Raw genomic sequence first — 22,022 nt, forward strand, 5'->3', positions numbered from 1 at the left:
CGATGCCCCAGGATGGGCACTGCTGAGAGCAGAGCCAGAGAGAGTGTGGCGAAGCATCCAGGCCTTGGTCCCTGAGCTGCTGGCATGCCTGAGAGCATCTAGGTGGCAGTGCATATGAGAGAGTCTGGTGTGGATGACAGCTAGTGCTCTCTGGAACCACAGCCCTTTGCACTCTGCACACAGGCTGTTCTACCAGAGTCTGAGTCATGCTCCACACCATCCTGTGAGAGAGGTCCTTGCAGGCGCTAGCTGGCACTCTCTAGGAGCTGCCAAGAGTTTGAACACTCCCAGCCACTGCCAACAGGAAAATCTCAGCTGGCTGTCTCTGGTTAGGACCTCTCTGGCTGTCTGGACCTGCCCAGACAGCCACAGTGGAGGCAGCCTCTGAAAGCCAGCTTTCTGGACTATTACATCTTGTGATTTTTGCTGACACCTAGGCACAAGCCAGAGCTCCTGCTACCTAGGAGACTGTGACTGGAGATATGCCCTTTTGGCAGCAGAATGGGAGTTTATGTGCTCTGGAGCACCCAGAGGGGAACAGACTGAGGCTTCTCTCTGAGACAGAGGTCTAGGTGAAGTTTGCTTTCCTCTAAACCTCCAAAGAACCTCCAAAAGCCACCAAGGGGAGGAAAAAACAAACAAACAAACAAAAAACCTCCAGAGAACAAAAACCTGAAAAACCAGTTTCCTCAGAACCAAGCCCCTTGATGGGTGGCAGGAGGAGTCAACACTATCAAGACTGCATGAAAAACCCTGAGGCAGGCCCCTCCCCCAGGAAGCTGGCCAAAAAACCCCCGCAAAACATACAAACAAACAAACAACAAACAAAAAACAAGAGGACAACCACCTCTACTTCGTAGATACAACTTTTATTTTTAATTCGTTCCACTATTCTCATTCTTATACTTTTTTTAATAATTTAACCTCTTTACCATCACTATAAGATGTTTAGTACAACAAATACCATAATAACATTTTAACTTGAACATTTTTGATACATATACCTGTGTTTCACTTTTACTTTTCTATTTTTTTAATATTCATATAGAGATAAGCTTCAAGATTATCCTCTTTCCCTAGTCAATACTACCCCTATATATAATACAGTTGTAATACCCCTTAATCTAGGGAAACTTGAGTCCTTTCACAAAGATATCAGGATACACCCAGGAAGAATCAAAATATCTTTCTTCACCCACACTGAGAATTATAACCACCCTCCCATCCTTGTCTTCTGTCAGTGTTTCTGTGTATTTGTTTTTGTTCTGGTAGTATATGAATCTTATACTTGGGGTTCATGTTGACTAGGTTATTTCTTTTTCCTTTTCATTTATTTTGTCAATCTTTTTGTTTGTATCCTTTATAAATCTTACCTTTGGGGCCCATTACAATGGGGTCTTTTCCTTTCTTTTTACTTTTTTTTCTTTCCTGTCTCTCTCTCTTTCTCTTTTTTTCCCCTTTTTTATTTCCCATTGGTTGGAACTCCCAATTGCTCAGAAGAATTCCAGGGTGCACCTTGCCTGCACCACGGTTAATACATTCAGCTACACATCCATTCAGCCATCTCTCTCCAAAATGAATAGGAGTAGGATTGCCCATCAGAGGAAAAATTCAGAGACTGTGCCCTCTCCATCAGAGCTATTGTATATGGACATAAACAGTATGTTGGATAGGGAATTCAGGCTAACAATTATCCAGGCAATGGCTAGGTTGGAGAGAGCCTTTAATGACAAAATGGAATTGATTAGTGCAGAAGTGAAAGCCACCAGGGAAGAAGTTAACAATGTTCTCAATGAGTTCCAATCTCACCTAAATTCTCTAAAACCTAGGATATCAGAGGCAAAAGATAAAATTACTGATCTAGAGGACAAACTGATAAAGAAAAAGGATCAGGAGGAGGCCTGAAACAAACAGCTTAGAAGCCATAAAAACAGAATTAGGGAAAGAAATGAGGCCATGAAATGTTCTAGTGTCATAATTATTGGAATCCCTGAGGGTAGGAGAAAAAAAAGGAAACCACTGGATATAGTTGAAAAATTTCTCCATGAAAATTTCACAATCTGGAGAGTGGAACCAGCATTCATGTCCTAGAGACAGAAAGGTCTACCCCCGAGATCATAGAATGTAGAAAGACCTTGAGACAACTGATTGTGAAAATGATGAATCATAAATTTGAGAGGAGCTCTTGAAAATGACTAGGAAGAAGAGATACCTTACATACAAAGAAAGGCCCATCAGAATAAATTCAGACCTGTCCACAAAACCTGGCAGGCCAGAAAGGCCTAGAAAGATATATTCAGGGCACTAAATGAGAAGAACATGCAGCCAAGAATACGTTATACAGCAAGATGTCATTCAAGAATGGATGGAAAGATAAAGAGCCTCCAAGACCAGCAAGGTTTAAAAGAGTATGTGACCACCAAGCCAACACTGCAGGAAATATTAATGGGGGGTTCTATAAAAGAGGAAAAAACACAAGAATATCACTGAACAGAAATATATGGAGACAATCTATAGAAAAAAAGACTTCAAAGGTAACATGATGTAAATAAAAATGTATCTCTCAATAATCACTCTCAATGTAAATGGCCTAAATGAGCCCATAAAATGAAACAGGGTTGCAGATTGGATAAAATGACAGGACCCATTCATATGTTGTCTACAAGAGACCCATTTTGAACCTAAGAATACATCCAGACTGAAAGTGAAGGGATGTAGAAGCATCTTTCATGGCACTGGGACTCAACATTCAGCTAGGGTAGCAATTCTAATATCAGTTAAATTAGACTTTGAACTAAAAACCATAGTCAGAGATACAGAAGGACACTACATTATTCTTAAAGGGTTTATCCACCAACAATATCTAATTGTTTATGTCCTCAATATGGGAGCAGCCAGCTACATAAGACAACTGTTAATCAAGAAAAATGTCATATTTATATGAATACATTAATAGTAGGGGATCTTAACACACCACTCTCAGAAATAGACAGATCATCCAAGCAGAAAATCAATAAAGAAGCAAGAGCATTTAATGACACTTTGGACCAGATGGACTCATAGATATATACAGAAAATTCTATCCTCAAATAACAGAATACTCATTCTTCTCAAGTGCACATGGAACCTTCTCCAGAATAGACCACATACCGGGTCACAAGTAAGGGCTCAGCAGATACCAAAAGATTAAAATTATTCCCTGCATATTTTCAGATTACAATGCTTTGAAACAGGAGCTCAGCCACAAGGAAAAAATTCATAAGGAATTCAAACACCTGAAGCTAAAAACCACCTTGCTTAAGAATGCTTGGATCAATCAAAGAAGAACTTACACAATGCATGGAAACCAATGAGAATGAGGAGATTTCGGTCCAGAACAAATGGAATACAACGAAGTTGGTCCTAAAGGGGAAATATATAGCCATCCAAGTCTCTATCAAAAATATTGAAAACTCCAGAATACACCAGCTCTCCTTAAATCTTAAAGAACTGGAGAATCAACAACAAATTACCCAACTCCACATGCAAAAGAGAAATAATCAAGATTAGAGCAGAGATCAATGAGATAGAAACTAGGGATATAGTAGAAAGCCTCAATGAAACTAGAAGCTGCTTTCTGAAAGTATCAATAAGATTGATAAACCATTGGCCAAATAAACCCAAAAGAAAAGAGATAAGGCCCAAATTAATAAAATTATGAATGAAAAGGGAGAGATCACAACTAATACCAAGGAAATAGAAACACTCATCAGAAATTATTATCAGCAGTTATATGCCAACATATTAAGCAACATAGATAAAATGGATGCATTCCAGGAAAACTAAAACCTTCCAAAGCTGAATCAGTGAGAAATTGACAACTTGAATAGACCAATATCTAGTAACGAGATTAAAGCAGTGGTCAAAAACCTCCCAAATTTGCAGATGACATGATTCTTTATATGGAAAACCCAAAAGACTCCACCCCCAAACTACTAGAACTCATACAGCAATTCAGCAGCGTGGCAGGATACAAAGTCAATGTGCAGAAATCAGTGGCTTTCTTATACACTAACAATGAAAATACAGAAAGGGAAATTAGAGAATCGATTCCATTTACTATAGCACCAAGAACCATAAGATACCTGGGAATAAACCTAACTAAAGAGGTAAAGGATCTGTACTTGAGGAACTACAGAACACTCATGAAAGAAATTGAAGAAGACACAAATAGATGGAAGAATAAACATTGTTAAAATGTCTATACTGCCTAGAGCAATCTATACTTTTAATGCCATTCCGATCAAAATTCCACAGGCATTCTTCAAAGAGCTGGAGCAAATAATCCAAAAATTTGTATGGAATCAGAAGAGACCCCAAATCGCTAAGGAAATGTTGAAGAACAAAAATAAAGCTGGCGGCATCACCTTACCTGATTTCAAGCTTTACTGCAAATCTGTGATCACCAAGACAGCATGGTACTGGCATAAAAACAGACACATATACCAGTGGAACAGAGTAGAGAGACCAGATATGGACCCTCAACTCTGTGGTCAAATAATTTTCGACAAAGCAGGGAAAAATATACAGTGGAAAAAAGACAATATCTTCAATAAATAGTGCTGGTAAAATTGGACAGCTGTGTATAGAAGAATAATACTCGACCATTCCTTTACACCATACACAAAGAAAATCTCGAAATGGATAAAAGACCTCAACATGAGACAGGAATACATCAGAATCCTAGAGGAGAACATAGGCATTAACCTCTTTGACACTGGCCACAGCAACTTCTTTCAAGATATGTCTCCAAAGGCAAAGGAAACAAAAGTGAAAATGAATTTTTGTTACTTCATCAAGATCAAAAGCTTCTGCACAGCAAAGGAAACAGTCAACAAGACAAACAGGCTGCCTAACTCACAAAATGGGAGAAGATGTTTACAAATGACAATACAGACAAAGGGCTGATATCCAGGATCTATAAAGAACTTCTCAATCTCAAAACATGCAAAAGAGATAATTATGTCAATAAATGGACAGTACACATGAACAGACACTTCTCCAAAAGAGACATACAAATGGCTAACAGATACATTGAAAAAATGCTCATCACCAGCCATCAGGGAGTTTCAAATCAAAACCACATTGAGATACCACCTTACACCAGTTAGGATGACTAAAATTAACTAGACAGTATACTACGTGTATTGGAGAGGATGTGGAGAAAGAGGAACCCTCTTACACTGTTGGTGGGAATCCAAGTTGGTGCAGCCACTTTGGAACACAGTGTGGAGATTCCTTAAAAAATTAAAAGTAGAGATTCCCTATGACCCTGCAATTGCACCACCTGGTATTTACCCCAACGATACTGATGTAATGAAAAGAAAGGACATCTGTACCTCAATGTTCATAGCAACAATGGCCACAGTCGCCAAACTGTGGAAAGAGCAAAGATGCCCTTCAACAAATGAATGGATAAGGAAGATTTGGTTGATATATACTATGGAGTATTATGCCTCCATCAGAAAGGATGAATACCCAGCTTTTGTATCAGCATGGATGGGACTGGAAGAGATTATGCTGAGTGAAACAAGTCAAGCAGAGGTAGTCAATTATCATAGGGTTTCACTTATTTGAGGAGCATAAGAAATAACACAGAGGACATGGGGAGATGGAGAGAAGGAATCAGGGGGAAATTGGAGGGGAAGGCAAAGCATGAGAGATTGTGCACTCTGTCAAACAATCTGAGGGTTTGGGAGGGTAGGGGTGTTGGGAGGTTGGGTGAGCCTAAGGGTGGCTATTATGGAGGGCTTGTATTGCGTGGAGCACTGGGTGTGGTACATAAAAAATAAATTCTGGAACACTAAAAAGAAATTTAAAAATAAATAAAAATAAGAAAAACTAATGATGTACCTACTATTACTTAGCTAATTGAATTTAAATAAATACATACATATTTTATTTATATATAGAAGACATTTTTGGTTATTCTACAACAAAATATATGCATGTCAGAGAGCTGTTAAACTAGAAGAAGGCAATTTAAAATCATGACTATGAGAATGGAAATAAATGAAGGAATCATGATTAAATTAGGATTGATCATAGTTATTCTGAATGATCATATACTTAATGAATTCCCTTAAAAGATTAAGTCAGGTCTTTTCAGCTGGTACCCCAAAGTGAGCTGATTACCTACCAAAGAACTCTGATCACCCATGAAATCAGCCTGAGATCAGAATTATACACGTCTGGATCTCTACAGGGGCAGAAGACGCCAGTGAGCAGGTAAAGCGGAATGGAACAGCGGACTGATACCGGAAGATAAACAAAAGGGGGAGGGAGCCACCAGAGGCGACCGGTGAGAAAGTAATACCCCGATACGAGCAAGAGTGCCCTGCGTCTGGGGACCAGCATTAACTTGGAGACTGGTTGAAAGCACTCCAAAAGAGCAAAGGATCTCGGGGGGAAATTGTGGGAATCCGGGCGGCTAGGGACAGGGGCTTAAGTCCCAGGTCCCAGACGGCCTCCCCGGCGCGGAGGCAGAGAGAGTGCGGCGGGGAAACCGGCTCCTGGTCCCTAAGCCGCCAGCGCGCCCCAGAGCGCGGGGGTTCCGGCTCTTGTGAGGGGATGGGAGCCGCGCCGGTCTGCAGAACGCACGCTAGCCCTACCACAAAGCTTGAGATGCGCGCGCACGTTGCTCCAGCTCTCCTGGGTTTCTAAGGCCCGGGGCCGCTTATTGACCCGGGCCATTGTTTCAAAGTCTAAGCCGCGGGCGCGCGAAACTCTTCCCCAGACAGAGGCGCGCAAAAGCCCAGCCTGCGGCTTACGGACCAGCGCCCCGTTCTCAGTGCCCCAGACGCGCGCCCGACCCACAGCCGCCTCTGAAAAGAGGTGCGCGCAAGCCGGGCACTCCCAGCCCCAGCCGGCAGCAAAATCTCAGTGTGCGATCGCTGCTTGGAACCTCTCTGGCGGTCAGGAGCTCCCAGACAGCCGCCAATGCCTTGGCTTTGGAGATGAGCAAAAGATCCTGCGCACCCAGGGTCTTTAACTTGGAACCTGCACTGCCAGTGTCCAAGGGGGAATTTATTCAGCTTCTGCACCCAGACTGAGGCTTCTCTCTGAGACGGAGATCAGGAAGTGTTCCAGGGTGCACGTCGACTGCACCAGAGTTGATACATCCAGCTACATCTGTTCAGTCTTCTCCCACCAAAATGACTAGGAGGAGGAATGCCCAACAGAAGAAAAATACAGAGGATGGACCTTCTGCAATAGAGCTAATGGCTATCAACATAGACAATATGTCGGAAAGAGAATTCAGGCTAACAATTATCCAGGCAATAGCTAGGTTGGAGAAAGCCATGGATGACCAAACAGAATAGATTAGGGCCGAACTGAAAGCGACCAGACAGGATGTTCACAATGTTAGGGCGGAGCTTAAAGCTATCAGGGAGGAGGTCCACAATGCTCTCAATGAGTTCCAATCCAATCTAAACTCTCTCAAAGCTAGGGTAACTGAGACAGAAGATAGAAATAGTGATCTGGAAAACAAACAGATAGAGAGAAAGGATCAGGAGGAAGCCTGGACAAACAGCTTAGATCCCAGGAAAGCAGAATTAGGGAAATAAGTGATGCCATGAAGCATTCCAACGTCAGAATTTTTGGAATTCCTGAAGGGGAGGAGAAAGAAAGAAGTCTAGAAGATGTCATGGAACAAGTCCTTCATGAAAACTTTCCGAATCTCGCGAATGAAACCAGCGTTCATGTACTAGAGGCTGAACGGTCTCCACCCAAGATTATACACTCCAAAAAAACATCACGACACCTGATAGTCAAATTGAGAAATTATAATTGTAGGTATAATCTCTTGAAAGCAGCCAGGGCAAAGAGGCTCCTTACTTACAGAGGGAAGCCCATCAGAATAACGTCAGACCTGTCCACAGAGACCTGGCAAGCCAGAAGAGGCTGGCAAGATATATTCAGGGCACTAAATGAGAAGAACATGCAGCCAAGAATACTTTATCCAGCAAGACTGACATTCAAAATGGATGGAGAGATAAAGAGTTTCCGAGACCGGCAAGGCTTAAAAGACTATGCAACCACCAAGCCGATACTGCAGGAAATATTAAGGGGGGGTGCTATAAAAGAGGAAAAATCCAAAGAATAGCATTGAACAGAAATATAGAGACAGTCTACAGAAAGAAAGACTTCAAAGGTAACTCGATGTCAATAAAAACGTATCTATCAATAATCACTCTCAATGTGAATGGCATAAATGCACCCATAAAACGGCACAGGGTTGCAGATTGGATAAAACGACAGGACCCATCCATATGCTGTCTACAAGAGACCCATTTTGAACCTAAAGATACACGCAGACTGAAAGTGAAGGGGTGGAGAAGCATCTTTCATGCCAATGGGACTCAAAAGAAGGCTGGGGTAGCGATTCTCATATCAGATAAATTAGACTTCAAACTAAAGACTGTAGTCAGAGATACAGAAGGACACTACATAATCCTTAAAGGGACTATCCACCAAGGTGATCTAACAATTGTAAATATCTATGCTCCCAATATGGGAGCAGCCAATTACTTAAGAAAACTGTTAATCAAGATAAAGAGTCATATTGATATGAATACACTAATCGTCGGTGATCTGAACACGCCTCTTACAGAATTAGACAGATCATCAAAGCAAAAAATCAATAAAGAAATAAGAGCATTAAATGACACACTGGACCAGATGGACCTCATAGATATATACAGAACATTCCACCCTAAAACAGCAGAATACTCATTCTTCTCAAGTGCACACGGAACCTTCTCCAGAATAGAACACATACTGGGTCACAAATCAGGACTGAACCGATACCAAAAGACTGAGATGATTCCCTGCATATTCTCAGATCACAATGCTTTGAAACTGGAGCTCAATCACAAGGAAAAGCTCCGAAGGAACTCAAACACCTGGAAGCTAAAGACCACCTTGCTTAAGAATGCTTGGATCAACCAGGAGATCAAAGAAGAACTGAAACAACTCATAGAAACCAATGAGAATGAAGACACTTCGGTCCAAAACCTATGGGATACAGCAAAGGCGGTCCTAAGGGGAAAATATATAGCCATCCAAGCCTTGCTCAAAAAAATTGAAAAATCCAGAACACACCAGCTGTCTCTACACCTTAAAGAACTGGAGGATCAACAACAAATCAAACCAACTCCACACATAAGAAGGGAAATCATCAAGATTAGAGCTGAGATCAATGAGGGAGAAACCAGAGATACAGTAGAACGTATCAATGAAACTAGAAGCTCCTTTTTTGAAAGAATCAATAAGATCGATAAGCCACTGGCTACACCAATCCAAAAGATAAGAGAGAAATCCCAAATTCATAAAATTACGAATGAAAAGGGAGAGATCACAACTAACAACAAGGAAGTAGAAACAATCATCAGAAGTTATTACGAACAGTTTTATGCCAATAAGCTTAGCAACCTAGATGAAATGGATGCATTCCTGGAAAAATATAAACTACCAAAATTGAACCAGGAAGAAATCGACAACCTGAATAGACCGATATCTAATAACGAGATTGAAGCAGTGATCAAAAATCTCCCAAAAAACGAGAGCCCAGGACCTGACGGATTGCCTGGGGAATTCTACCAAACCTTCCAAGAAATATTACACCTATTCTCCTGAAGCTGTTTCAAAAAATTGAAGCAGAAGGAAAACTTCCAGACTCTTTCTATAAAGCCAGCATTACCCTGATCCCCAAACCAGGCAAGGACCCTACCAAAAAGGAGAATTTCAGACCAATATCACTGATGAATATGGATGCTAAGATTCTCAACAAGCTCTTAGCCAACAGGATCCAACAACACATTAAAAAGATTATCCACCATGATCAGGTGGGATTCATCCCTGGGCTACAAGGATGGTTCAACATTCGTAAATCAATCAATGTGATACAACAAATTAATATGAGAAGAGAGATGAACCACATGGTCCTCTCAATTGATGTAGAAAAAGCATTTGACAAAATCCAACATCCGTTCCTGATTAAAACGCTTCAAAGTATAGGGATAGAGGAAACATTCCTGAACCTCATCAAATCTATCTATGAAAGACCCACAGCAAATATCATCCTCAATGGGAAAAAGCTTGCAGCCTTCCCGTTGAGATCAGGAACAAGACAAGGATGCCCACTTTCACCACTCCTATTCAATATAGTATTAGAAGTCTTAGCAACAGCAATCAGACAACAGAGAGAAATAAAAGGTATCCAAATTGGTAATGAAGAAGTCAAACTCTCTCTCTTCGCAGATGACATGATTCTTTATATGGAAAACCCAAAAGACTCCACCCCCAAACTACTAGAACTCAGACAGCAATTCAGCAGCGTGGCAGGATACAAAGTCAATGTGCAGAAATCAGTGGCTTTCTTATACACTAACAATGAAAATACAGAAAGGGAAATTAGAGAATCGATTCCATTTACTATAGCACCAAGAACCATAAGGTACCTGGGAGTAAACCTAACTAAAGAGGTAAAGGATCTATACTTGAGGAACTATAGAACACTCATGAAAGAAATTGAAGAAGACACAAAAAGATGGAAGACCATTCCATGCTCTTGGATCGGAAGAATAAACATTGTTAAAATGTCTCTACTGCCTATAGCAATCTATACTTTTAATGCCATTCTGATCAAAATTCCACCGGCATTCTTCAAAAAGCTGGAGCAAATAATCCTAAAATTTGTATGGAATCAGAAGAAACCCCGAATCGCTAAGGAAATGTTGAAAAACAAAAATAAAGCTGGCGGCATCACCTTACCGGATTTCAAGCTTTATTACAAAGCTGTGATCATCAAGACAGCATGGTACTGGCATAAAAACAGACACATAGACCAGTGGAACAGAGTAGAGAGCCCTGATATGGACCCTCAACTCTATGGTCAATTAATCTTCGACAAAACAGGAAAAAATATACAGTGGAAAAAAGAGAGTCTCTTCAATAAATGGTGCTGGGAAAACTGGACAGCTATATGTAGAAGAATGAAACTCGACCATTCTCTTACACCGTACACAAAGATCAACTCAAAATGGATAAAAGATCTCAACGTGAGACAGGAATCCATCAGAATCTTAGAGGAGAACATAGGCAGTAATCTCTTCGATATCAGCCACAGCAACTTCTTTCAAGATACGTCTCCAACGGCAAAGGAAACAAAAGCGAAAATAAACTTCTGGGACTTCATCAAAATCAAAAGCTTCTGCACAGCAAAGGAAACAGTCAAAAAAACAAAGAGGCAACCCACGGAATGGGAGAAGATATTTGCAAATGACAGTAGAGACAAAAGGTTGATATCCAGGATCTATAATGAACTCCTCAAACTCAACCCACACGAAACAGACAAACACATCAAAAAATGGGCAGAAGATATGAACAGACACTTCTCCAATCAAGACATACAAATGGCTATCAGACACATGAAAAAATGCTCAACATCATTAGCCCTCAGGGAGATTCAAATTAAAACCACATTGAGATATCACCTTACACCAGTTAGAATGGCCAAAATTAACAAAACAGGAAACAACATGTGTTGGAGAGGATGTGGAGAAAGGGGAACCCTCTTCCACTGTTGGTGGGAATGCAAGTTGGTGCAGCCTCTTTGGAGAACAGTGTGGAGATTCCTCAGGAAATTAAAAATAGAGCTTCCCTACGACCCTGCAATTGCACTCCTGGGTATTTACCCCAAAGATACAGATGTCGTGAAAAGAAGGGCCATCTGTACCCCAATGTTTTTAGCAGCAATGGCCACAGTCGCCAAACTATGGAAAGAACCAAGATGCCCTTCAACGGATGAATGGATAAGGAAGATGTGGTCCATATACTCTATGGAGTATTATGCCTCCATCAGAAAGGACGAATATCCAACTTTTGTAGCAACATGGACGGGACTGGAAGAGATTATGCTGAGTGAAATCAGTCAAGCAGAGAGAGTCAATTATCATATGGTTTCACTCATTTGTGGAGCATAACCAATAGCATGGAGGACAAGGGGCGTTAGAGAGTAGTAGGGAATTTGGGTAAATTGGAATTTTGGAAGAGGTGAACCATGAGAGACTATAGACTCTGAACAACAGTCTGAGGGGTTTGAAGTGGCGGGTGGGTGGGAGGTTGGGGTACCAGGTGGTGGGTATTATAGAGGGCACAGCTTGCATGGAGCACTGGGTGTGGTGAAAAAATAATGAATACTGTTTTTCTGAAAATAAATAAATTGGGAGAAAAAAAAAAGATTTAGTCATAGTATGTAATCATGCCCCTCTAATAATAGTGGGTCACAAACACATAGTGTAAAGTCCAAGGTCAGTGCCTTCCCAATCCATCTGTATATCTGTTCACCGTGAATTTCACAGGGTTAAGATGTTCACTTTCATTAGTTACATATGATGTTAAAACATATGAAGTTAATACGTATGAAGTTAAAACACATACATAACATACACTTAACACATACATATGGAATTAAAACAGTCAAACAAAAATAACATGCTTTATGAACACATATTATTAAACAGAAACTTCGAGTAGGACTATCTTCCCTCACTGAGTATTTCTCCTTTCTTTCCTAATGTCATCTTCTAAACACAATTTTATCTGTGGATTCCCTTTGGAGTACCAGAGTGTTATGACACCACCAACTGAGTGGTAACATCACATGATAGTATGCATTAAATGACACACTGCTCTTATTTGAGATAGCTTAGAGATAATTTTTATTCTTCAGTGAAGTGACATTTTGACTCAGTTTCAAGGATTCCCTCAGCCATTCCTCTAGGAATTCTGAAGGGTCCATGTTTAATATTATTGAAACAGTTGAAATTTGACACAAATATTTTAAGTTTTCCAGAACTCAGCTCTGTATCTCTGTAATACACTGTCAATTAATGACTTCTGAGATATTTAAGGAAGAAGTTGTTAGATTGTTAGTGCTCCTTTTGAATGTTTCTTTTCACTGGAAAACTGGTTTTATGTTCTTTCAGTCATTTTTAATAATTTTATTTATTTATTTAACAGAGAGATAGAGAGACAGAAGGAGATTAAGCAGCAGGATCAGCAGGCTCCTGGGACACTGAAATCATGCCCTGAGCGAATGGTAGACACTTACCCACATGAGCCACCCAGGCACCACTATTGTAGTCATTTTTAGAAAAAAGAAACTTGTGTAATAAGTTCTTAATGTTCATTTTTTTTCTATTATCTTTTCATTTTTCCAAGGTTCATTGTTTATGCACCACACCCAGTGCTCCATGCAATACATGCCCTCCTAAATACACACCACTGGGCACACCAAACCTCCCACCCTCCTCCCTTCCAAACTCTCAGTTTGTTTCTCAGAGTCCACAGTCTCTTTATTATATAGTGTATTTTCAATTTTTTGAAGAATATCAACATTTTGGAAACATCTATGATACTTCCTGCTTTAAATTTTGTTAAGTTATAAACATTTTTAATTATTCATTGTTTTATATCACAAATCTGAGTCTTTTTTACTTATTTGTATTTTCTCTTTACTCTGTGTCTTCAAAATTTTTAAGTTGTGAATTATTCAAAACATAAAGTTTATTTTTTTACTATCTTAAAAATAACATTTTAAAAAAGATTTTATTTATGTATTTGACAGACAGAGATCACAAGCAGGCAGAGAGGTAGAGAGAGGACGGGAAGCAGGCTACCTGCTAAGCAGAGACCCCAACATGGGGCTCAATTCCAGGACCCTGAGATCATGACCTGAGCTGAAAGCAGAGGCTTTAACTCACTGAGCCACCCAGGTGCCCCAAAATAACATTGGTTTTTGCTAGCCACCTTAACCCATTATATTATATACATTATAAAGAGATCAGGAAACTTTAAGACTGGGAAATTATCTTGCAAACAGGTCTAGAAAATTAGGTCAATAATTACATCGGTGGCTTTCAACCCTTGGTAAACATGACAATCACTAATCAGTTTCCTGGTCAGATCCTTGAGCCCAGTTTAACATATTCCAATTCTTCTAATCTAAGATGAGAACAAAAGAGCTATATTTTGTGAAGTCAGCAAATTATTCTAACACCAGTGATCAGAAATCCACTCTTTGGAAGCACTGACATAGAGTGAAGACTATTTTTCACAAGAGTAAGAGAAATCAATAGTCCTGTTAGATATATGGAGCAAAGCAACACTGTAAATTTATCTGATCCCTGATGATTTATCATCATGCCCATAAATTAATTTTATCAAGGAATTATCCTGAGGTATCTTGTCAATTTTTTTATTTTTTCATTTTAGGGATACAGACACTGATCTATTTTCATGGTATCAACATGAAACTTGGAAATAATAAAGTGCACATTACCATCAAGCATGAATCATAAAGAGAATTGATGTACACAGTTCCTTGTCCTTCATCAAAACATCATGTAGGACAATCAGAAAGAAATTTTAAGATGGAGAAATGAAAGGATAAAGATTTTTCCCTGAAGATAAACTCAGTATAGTGAGTTGACTTTTTCAGGATCTTGAAGGGATGATGATGATGATGATGATGATAATTCAACTGACAAAATGTTCCTTTGCTGGTGTATCACTATTTTGCCTATGGGTGACAGTGAGATTTCTGCCATTTACCTGAAAGACTGACATCTCCCTATTAACTTTTTCAGTGCACTTAGAACTTCCTTGTTCCTAAGACTGTAAGCAAGCGGGTTTAGGAGTGGAGTGAGGACAGTTCCAAACAGAAAGAGACCCTGATTCAACCTTGGAGTCTTGGCAGAACCGGGTCTCATGTAGATGCACATGCCTGGACCAAAATAGAGACCCACAACACAGAGATGAGAGGAGCAGGTGGCCAGAGCTTTGTTCCTGCCTTCTGGGGAGTTCATTCGGAGTACTGCAAGGAAGATGAGAACATAGGAAGACAAGATGAGAGACAATGGCAGCAGCAGAACAAGGATGCTTGTTATGACTACTGCCTTCTCATAGGCTGAGATATCCTCATAGACGATCCTAAGCACCGCCATGACTTCACAGAAGAAGTGGGGAATCTCTCTGGGGCTGCAGATGTTAAAATGCAAGGTAAAAGCAGTGTGGCCCAGGGAAGTAAGTGCCCCTCCTGCCCAAGACATGGCAATCATCTGTAAGCAAACCTTAGGGTTGATGATGACTGGGTATCGAAGAGGATCACATATAGCCACATAATGATCAAAGCACATGAGAGTTATAAGGATGCATTCTGCAATGGCCACCATCAGGGAGAAGAATATTTGAGTCCCACAAGCCAGGAATGATATGCTCCGCCATCCGGAGAAGAAGTTGGATGCCATTTTGGGGACAATGCTGGAGGTCAAAGTCAAATCCATTAAGGAGAGCTGACTGAGAAGGAAGTACATGGGGGTGTGGAGATGGGAATACAGCCAAATGAAGATGATCAGAAGAGTGTTGCCAGTGAAGGCAGCCATGTATATCAGGAGAATGATTGAGACCATGGCTGTGATGTGTTTAAATTCAGGGAAGAAACCTGTGTGATGTGTTTAAATACAGGGAAGAAACCCAAGAGAATGAAATCTGTGGTTTCTGTCTCATTCTCACTTTTCATGACTCTCTGTAGTGATAACAGACAGATAAGAGATTTATTAGAAATATCATAGAAATTGAAGCAGTTTCTAATTAAAGTTTAAGAACAATGTAAAATACAAAAATACCCATCCATGATCACTTGAATCAGCTTTTACTATTTTTTCTATATTCCTTATCCATGGTTTAATGTACTTTTAGAAACGTGTGTGTGTACATATGTGTATTTTAAGTTTTTATTTATTTATTTGACAGAGAGATCACAAGTAGGCAGAGAGACAGGCAGAGAGAGACGGGGAAGCAGGTTCCCCACTGAGCAGAGAGCCCAATGTGTGGCTCGATCCCAGGACCCTGAGCCAAAGGCAGAGGTTTAACCCATTGAGCCACCCAGGTGCCCCAAGAGTATACACATTAAAATGAATTCCATTAATTTTATGTACTAGAGGTATTTTCATATGTTAAAATCAACTGAACAGTTGTAGTTTTTGTTGTTTTCTACAATTTTAAAACCTATTTTTTACTATTTTAAAATATGACAGAGATGGTTAAGTCACAATTTCAAATTGCACATTATCCAATTTTTTCACTATTTTGGAAAATCATGTTATTCCATTCTCATCCTTTTAGTGATTTTGTTAGTAATATTTTTGAAGAAAAACTTACACGTATTTCCAAGTCAGATATTAGAGACCTTATTTGGCTATGAAAAAATGCTAATTTAATTTATAAAAAAATATTTTTATAATTTCAAAACACTCTGCTTAATTCTTTTGGTTCTGAACATTATAATTTAAGGGGGAAATTGACTATTATGACTGTACTTTGTTGTTATACACATTTATTATAATTTCAGCTTTTAATCTAATTAACCTTGTTTTCTATCCAGGGAAAACACTTACTGTATTTACATGGTCTATAGTAAATTCAGATTATCAATAAAGGAGTGAGTTTCCTTTCTATGTGATCTTGTAGGGTTCTTTATTTTTTCAATTTATTGGAAAAACAGTATTCATTTAATTTTTTCAATTTATTTATTTTCAGAAAAACAATATTCATTATTTTTTCACCACACCCAGTGCTCCATGCAAGCCGTGCCCTCTATAATACCCACCACCTGGTACCCCAACCTCCCACACCCCCGCCACTTCAAACCCCTCAGATTGTTTTTCAGAGTCCATAGTCTCTCGTGATTCACCTCCCCTGACAATTTACCCCAACTCCCTTCTCCTCTCTAACACCCCTTGTCCTCCATGCTATTTGTTATGCCCCACAAATAAGTGAAACCATATGATAATTGACACTCTGCTTGACTTATTTCACTCAGCATAATCTCTTCCAGTCCCGTCCATGTTGCTACAAAAGTTGGGTATTCATCCTTTCTGATGGAGGCATAATACTCCATAGTGTATATGGACCACATCTTCCTTATCCATTCGTCCATTGAAGGGCATCTTAGTTCTTGCTGTTAGAGTTCTTACTATTCTTTTTTTTTTTCAATTTATTTATTTTCAGAAAAACAGTATTCATTATTTTTTCACCACACCCAGTGCTCCATGCAAGCCGTGCCCTCTATAATACCCACCACCTGGTACCCCAACCTCCCACCCCCTGCCACTTCAAACCCCTCAGATTGTTTTTCAGAGTCCATAATCTCTCATGGTTCACCTACCCTTCCAATTTACCCAAATTTCCTACTCCTCTCTAACACCCCTTGTCCTCCATGATATTTGTTATGCTCCACAAATAAGTGAAACCATATGATAATTGACTCTCTCTGCTTGACTTATTTCACTCATCATAATCTCTTCCAGTCCCGTCCATATTGCTACAAAAGTTGGGTATTCATCCTTTCTGCAATTGCACTCCTGGGTATTTACCCCAAAGAGTTCTTACTATTCTTATCTATTAGCTACAGCCATTGTGCCATTCATGGATTCAGGGAAAGTCCTTAGGGTTTCTCAAATTTACTATATTTTTTTTTCCTTTTTAGACTATCCTATTTATATTTAATCTTCTTCTCTGATAATTATAAAATTCTTAGAAATGCTTAGAATGCTAGATAGCTATCTATCATTACATATACATACTTTATTATAGCATTTTATGTTGATCATCTTCAAACCAAGATATCATATACTAATGTGATCATATACTAGTATGTCCAGAGACAAAAGGCTTGAATAAAGGACCTCCTGTCATTGGGTGTCTAACTGACTTGATTAGTTAGGCTGCTTTTAGATGTGAAGGTAGTTTAAGATATAATAATAATGATAATAAGAAGAAAAAGAAGAAGAAGGGGAAGAGGAGGAGGAGGAGGAGGAGGAAGAGGAAGAAGAAGAAGAAGAAGAAGAAGAAGAAGAAGAATGGCAAAATTAGCCAGATTGCGTCTTACTCTCTCCTGTCTTAATGTGAGTCTTGGTGTAGTCAGTGGGTTGTCTATGTCTTTAGTAGAGTCATCAGAAGGTGAAAAGCAGATATCAGAATGTGCAGATCCTTGAAAATTTTCTAACATTGCATAAAAGCAAAGCAGGGTCCTGTTATTTAAGTTCTATGTTACATAATGTCCGGTTTCAGGATCAAGTGCTCTTTTCTGAGGCGTTGGGGTATACCTACTTGGATAGGTCCGATTATAAACTTTTATTCCAAATTCTATTCATCACAGCCCAGATTGAAACCTAGATTTTATCATTTGTGTGACTATATGTTTTCATATATGTCTCCATCCTTAAACCATAAGATTTATGATGGAAGGGAGTGTATTTGCTAAGCTCAACATTTTCTCTTTAGATCTAGCATCTGTTTGACTTCCGGGTTTGCTTTTACAGATATTGTTGACCCCCCCATCTTTTCTCCATGGCCCTCCATATTTCTTTTCCTCTATTCTTCCATACTGCAGATTTTTCTCACTTTTGTACAAAGAAATGGTGATGTACATTTTTATGAAATTTGATTTTGGGAATTCTGTCACCATATGTAATGAGTTCTTCCAAAACATATTTTTTGCAATTAAAAAAAAAGATCTAGCATGTTGCTTTCAGTGAAAATATGAGTAAAATACGTTATCAGCTTAGGGCTGGAATCCAGCCTTTGAGCACTGGATTTTGTGCCTGGACCAAACTAGATTCTTTTAACAGTCTTTTTTCTACCAAAAGTTTATTTTGACTTATGATCACTTATGGGCTTCAAAGCATCTCCCAGCATTTTATTTTGTTGGAATAAAGACAATACTGTTAATTATGTCTACTTGATAAATGATATATAGGAAGAACTAGGTCACAGTCAAATAACACTGTCCTACTCCTAGGTAAATTAAATATTTACCGAGATTGAACCTTACAAGTACTACTGACTAATAAATATATAGTTAGCATAAACAGAATTTCACAATCTGGGAAAACTGGGTTTCTTCCTTTATCAAGATGCTTACCTTGTAATTTCTTTTCTGTCAATGAAATCTCTTAGAAAGTATAAAATACTAATTCCTGCTGCCAATTAGAGCTGAAAATACTGTTAACGAAAACATAAACAATTTCAGTAAGAAAAAAACAAAACAGGTGATGGAGTAGGTCTTGATAGGCTATTTTTCCTCAGCCTGTCCAGTTGTGAGCAGGGATGAGATCTTCCTAATTCCCCAATGTCATGGGGTTTAGTATGGAATGCCTGGTCAGACCAGATTGCAGCTTCATTGGAGGCCCATCAAATATAATCAGGGTTTTTCAAAACTATCTACTAGTGCATGCTCTGATGTGTTTTTTTTTTTTTTGTCAGCACCAGTATCATTTTCCCAGAGGTCCAATTTAGAATTTTCTTTGCCTTTTAGTCATTAATCTCATTCAACCACTAAGCAAGTTATTCTAAGATCTCTATTTGCCCATCCTTTGTAGTCCCAGAATTCACAATCTATGCCAATATCCCATGTCAACAATTATCCCCTTTACTTTATCTTTTTAGCTAAATTTTCCCTTTTCTTCAAGGACAGATGTAAATTTAACCTCCCCAATAGAATACTCTTTTATGTCTACAGTGTATATCAACATATTTTTCCTAAGTAATTTTGACATATCTTTTTTGGCTTATTATCTATAATTGTCCTGCTACTGATTTTTTCACACTTTCTAACAGCCAACAAGAAGATTTTAAGCTATGAAAATCCTGGGGTTTTGCCATAGTGTTCCTTTTGTTTCTTATTCCTGGTAGATTAACTTATTCTTTATAGGCACTGACTTAACACTAGCAATTAAATTAAAATTTCACTAAAACCAACAAACACTATATTATATGCTGGGAATTCAAAATGGAAAAAAAATAAATTCACTAAAGCTTTTTAAAGTGAATGAACTGATTTATGAAGAAAGAGATTATGGTATGGAAGATAGGTACTATAATAAAAGTAGGTAGCTATTACTACAGCAACCAACAGACAAAGGGATTCTTTTTTCTAGATGAAAGATTGGTGAGAGGCCAAATGGTATCATGGGACTAATAACATCTGAGTTGGGTCTTAAAAGACAAGTAGGAATAAATAAAAATAAGGAATGATGGAAATTGTAGCATAAATAGCTGTATATAATGCCAAGGCAAATGGACTGACATGGATTTTATGGGGAAAATAGTCATCCATATTTCTCCTGGATACAGAAGCTTCTGAATGAGGAATGCTATTGGAACATAGAGGAATGTCCAGATGTACAAGAAGTATAGGGGCAGGGAATATGACATAGGCAGTAAACGACTGCACTCCCAGGGAAGAGGCTGCTGAAATTAACACAGACAGTGTGAAACAAACTACTGGTATTAGAATGAGAAACGTGTTTAACTGGCCACATTATTGAAGCCAGACTCAGCAAGGGCCTTGAAGAATTAAAAGAAAAGTGAAGATATTTTGCATTTGGAGATAATTTATTTCTTTCCCACACCATCATTCTCTCTTTCTTCACTCTACAGTCTCTTCTGCTGTTGCTAACAATGGCCACATTTGAGCTCCGATCATGTACTTTTGGTCATCAGATCCTACAAGCCTCCATTTTATTAAGTTTTCCCCTTATGTATGCATCCAGATTTATCCCTAATTCAAAAGAATATCAAACTGTTTCATCAGACTAGGTATTTTTTAATTAATTTATTTATTTTCAGAAAAACGGTATTCATTATTTTTTCACCACACCCAGTGCTCCATGCAATCCGTGCCCTCTATAATACCCACCACCTGGTACCCCAAACCTCCCACCACTCCGCCACTTCAAACCCCTCAGATTGTTTTTCAGAGTCCATAGTCTCTCATGATTCAGACTAGGTATTTTTTAAATGTTAGTAATATTTTAAAATAAATGTAGTTTTTTAAGAGTTCCAGATTTATGGAGCAGTTGACAAATATACAAAGTTTCCATAAATCCATCATTCAGTTTTCTTTATTGCTAACATCATACATTATTATTAAATGAACATTGGTTCTGTCATAAAACTAAGAAACCAATATCTGTACATTAAATAAATTCTATATTTTATTCAGATTTCACTCATTTTGCTTTTTGAAAGATCACATTGACCAGCACATCTCATTAGACTCTTCTGGGCTGTGAAAGACATTCAGGCTTTGTTTTAAATGACTTTGACGATTTTGTGGAGCGCTAATAGTTATATTGTAGACTATCCCCCGAACTGTTTTTGTCTGATTTTTTTTCTCCTCATTAGACTAAGGTTATAGTTTTGGGGGAAGAAGTTTGCAGAGGTAAAGTGCCCTTATTATCAAGTCTTGTAGGGGTATATAATATATAATAACTACATGACTTATCTCTGATGATGTAAATCCTCACCACTTGGCTGAGGTACTATTTGCCGGATTTCTCTAGGGTAAAGTTATCCCCCCTTTTTTTATATGCCCTGATTTTTGGAAGCAAAACAACGAGTACAGCTCACACTCCAGGTAGGAGGAAGGTTAATCTTAACCTTCTTGGGGCGTGGAGTATCTACATAAATTATTTGGAATTATCCTAAACAGGAATTTGTTTTGTTTTGTTTTGTTTTTCCCTCCCTCACTCTCTCCCTTTCTCCCTTTTTTTTTTGTTTTTCTTCTTTCTTTATTACATTTTCACTAATTTATGTCAATATCAGCCACATTAAAAAAAATCAAATTTTGACTCTCCCTCTCCTAAAAACACCACAAGTAATATGTGTAGCTCTCAACTACTTTTTCAACTTTAAATTTTAACATGTAGATTTACATGCAGTTATAAGAAATAACATAGAATGATCCCTCCTATGCTTCACATAATTTCTCCCAATTACAGTCAGGAATTGGTGTGAACTGCTGATCTCATTCAAATTTCACCCATTTTTTAATATTCAATTTTCTAACATGTGTGAATCCCTGTTACCACTAATACCAGCAAGATGCAGAATGAGGGGGAGTCAAGATGGCG

At 38.7% G+C, this 22,022-nt stretch overlaps 1 protein-coding gene across 1 annotated transcript; it reads right to left on the minus strand.

Annotated features, from left to right (window-relative positions):
• Positions 1-14,654: 14,654 nt before the first annotated feature.
• LOC122914177 (olfactory receptor 2M5-like) lies at positions 14,655-15,625 on the minus strand. Its single transcript, XM_044260842.1, has 2 exons — positions 15,580-15,625; positions 14,655-15,547 (listed from the first exon to the last, which is right to left on the minus strand). The coding sequence occupies exons 1-2, from the start codon at positions 15,623-15,625 to the stop codon at positions 14,655-14,657; spliced, it is 939 nt and encodes a 312-aa protein (XP_044116777.1).
• Between the last annotated feature and the right edge of the window lie 6,397 nt (positions 15,626-22,022).

Source organism: Neovison vison, chromosome 1 (assembly GCF_020171115.1).
Source record: "Neovison vison isolate M4711 chromosome 1, ASM_NN_V1, whole genome shotgun sequence".
NCBI lineage: Eukaryota > Metazoa > Chordata > Mammalia > Carnivora > Mustelidae > Neogale > Neogale vison.